General features: G+C 41.0%; 2 protein-coding genes across 2 annotated transcripts in view; one reads left to right on the forward strand and one right to left on the reverse strand.

The window, feature by feature from the left end:
• LOC122253258 (uncharacterized) overlaps nucleotides 1-393 on the forward strand; it is a 1358-nt gene extending 965 nt beyond the window's left edge. The window contains exon 2 of the mRNA XM_043016186.2: nucleotides 1-393. This exon is cut by the window's left edge and continues 508 nt beyond it. Coding sequence (XP_042872120.2) covers nucleotides 1-209 — 209 coding nt within the window. The 3' untranslated portion in view covers nucleotides 210-393.
• The window catches only part of LOC122255806 (agrin), a 528413-nt gene that overhangs the window by 458463 nt on the left and 67450 nt on the right, over nucleotides 1-2500 (reverse strand). The gene's annotated exons all lie outside the window — the stretch shown is intronic.

The raw sequence follows: 2500 nt of genomic DNA on the forward strand, positions 1-2500 counted from the left end.
TTGCCCATGGAGCCCTCGTTGGCGCCGCCCCTCTTACCTACGGAGCCACCCACGGTGTCGTTGCCCAGGGCGCTCTTGCCCATGGAGCCCTCGTTGGCGCCGCCCCTCTTACCTACGGAGCCACCCACGGTGTCCTTGCCCACGGCGCTGTTGTTGGTAGCCCTCTTACCTATGGCGCTGCCCACGCCGTTGTGGTCAAGAAGGATTAGGACGAGCGTGATCGGAGAGTGATTGAGTGTCAGCACGGAAGGTAGCGAGACCTGCCCCAGAGAGGTGCTGCTTAGCCCAGACGCGGGAATTACAGCACAGTCTCATCCAGGTTCGACATTTTGTGGTGATTTTTTTTAAAGATTTTTTTTTTCAGAAAATCAAAATAAAGTATAAAATATCTTCTATCATACGATTCATTAACCACATTTGATGGACTGGACGGGTCATACATATGCAAAAACAGCCACTTTCTTTCACGCAAAAATATGTACATGCACAAAAACGTACCTAATTAGAGCCATACACCATGATATAGTCGTGCAAATAAATGTACGTTATGAACACCCTTTATTAGAGCTATTTATCAAACCGGTGGAAAGAAAGAAAATATTCCTATGATTTACATAGTACATCTGTCTACAGTGAAAAGGCAACGTAGATCTAGAACCTTTATATAACACTTACATTCAAGTTATAAGTTGCAAAATTCTTACACTTTACAATATGATTGGCCAGGTTTGGTATTCAAATATATATACACGAATAAATATAGAGAACATACTGACGATAATATTTTTTTAATAATATAACCTTTTGGGGATATTTACAAGTACTCCAACGTCAATTTTCGAGAATTCCAACCTGGAAATTATGAAAATGGGAAATTTCCTATCTTTTTTTTCATATAAACAGGAGAATTTATATTACATGACAGGGGTGCGAATGACTCCTGACGTTAACGTGAGTGGTAATACGAAATATCTCTCCAATATATAACGTATCTAAATCACTATCATAACACATCTATCTGTTCTATATCCAACGCTATATATATAATTGGTCTTGATTTACAACACCATGTCTATCTATCTACATACCTCACTCTCTATACATTCTGGTTCAATAAACCCATTCTGTCTATCTATTCTAGCTCATCCAACTTCGGTTTATCTTTTCTGGTTCATTAAACCTCACTTTATTTGTTCCAGTTCATCAAACCTCAATCTACCTGCATTAATGCATTGAACTCACTCCATCTGTTTCTTTTTATTGCTTAAATATCACATTACTTGCTCTAAATCTATAAGTAATTCACCCTCTTTCTATATTAAAGATATCCTCTATCCATGTTTTAGTGAATATCTCTCTCTCCCCTTCTCCCCCTCTCCCCCCCCCCCTTTCTCTCTCTCTCTCTCTCTCTCTCTCTCTCTCTCTCTCTCTCTCTCTCTCTCTCTCTCTCTCTCTCTCTCTCTCTCTCTCTCTCCCTCTCCCCTCCCCCCTCTCCCCCTCCCCCCTCCTTCTCTCTCCCTCCCCCTCCCTCTCTCTCCCTCCCCCACCCTCTCCTCAATCTCTTTCTCTCCCTCCCTCCCTTCCTCTCACTCTTTTTCTCTCCCATTTCCTCTCCTTCCCCTTCTCCCTCTTCTATTCCCTCTCCCTCTTCCTCTTCCTCTCCCTCTCCCTCTCCCTCTCCCTCTCCCTCTCCCTCTCCCTCTCCCTCTCCCTCTTCCCCTTCCTCTCCCTCTCCTTCTCCCTCTCTATTGATGAAAAAGCTTCCCATTTGCCTGGAGTCTCGTCCAGGTGAGCTCAATGGACCGGATCTTCTGTGGCACGATCCAAGTTTCTTTCTAAGTACCTTCAAACATCGATGAAGCTCCTTAAGTCTTTTAACTTGAAAGCATCTCATTATGGTGCGACCGTAAGCTGTCATAAGTTTATGGTGACAGTATGATTCCATGACAGAATATGTGGTGCGCCAGCCCATAATTTGAAAGAAACGTAATTTTAAGATACACATGAATATTCAAAAAGGAGAAAAAGATACATTTGAATATCCTGCTAAAAAAAAGTCAGGGCATCAATATTTATGGCTGAGCGGGCAGTTCAGTGAACTTTTCTAACATGCAAAAGTCTTGTCAGAGGCATTCATTACATATACATAACTTAGAAATAGTCTACATTTTCAACTAGAGTCATCGCAGAAAGACCATTATAATTACCTTATGATTTTATTAGCTCGGTAGGAAAGTGTTACGGATTTCGAGTCACATTAGTCTTGGGGAAATATACGCCACTTTTCGATGAAATTTTGTACAAAACTACTAACAGAAAATTCTTATCTATACTTGATTAAAAAAGAATATCAAGTAAATATGCATTCTGTTCTTTTAAAAAGCGTATATTACATCTGATTTTGGCACGGTAGGAAAGTGTTACAGATTTCTAGTCACATTAGTCTCGGGGAAATACACGCCACTTATCGATGGAATTTTTACTAACCGAAAATTCTTAT

This window comes from Penaeus japonicus, unplaced genomic scaffold, assembly GCF_977035675.1.
Source record: "Penaeus japonicus unplaced genomic scaffold, GWHDUDI00000001_assembly GWHDUDI00000031, whole genome shotgun sequence".
Lineage (NCBI taxonomy): Eukaryota > Metazoa > Arthropoda > Malacostraca > Decapoda > Penaeidae > Penaeus > Penaeus japonicus.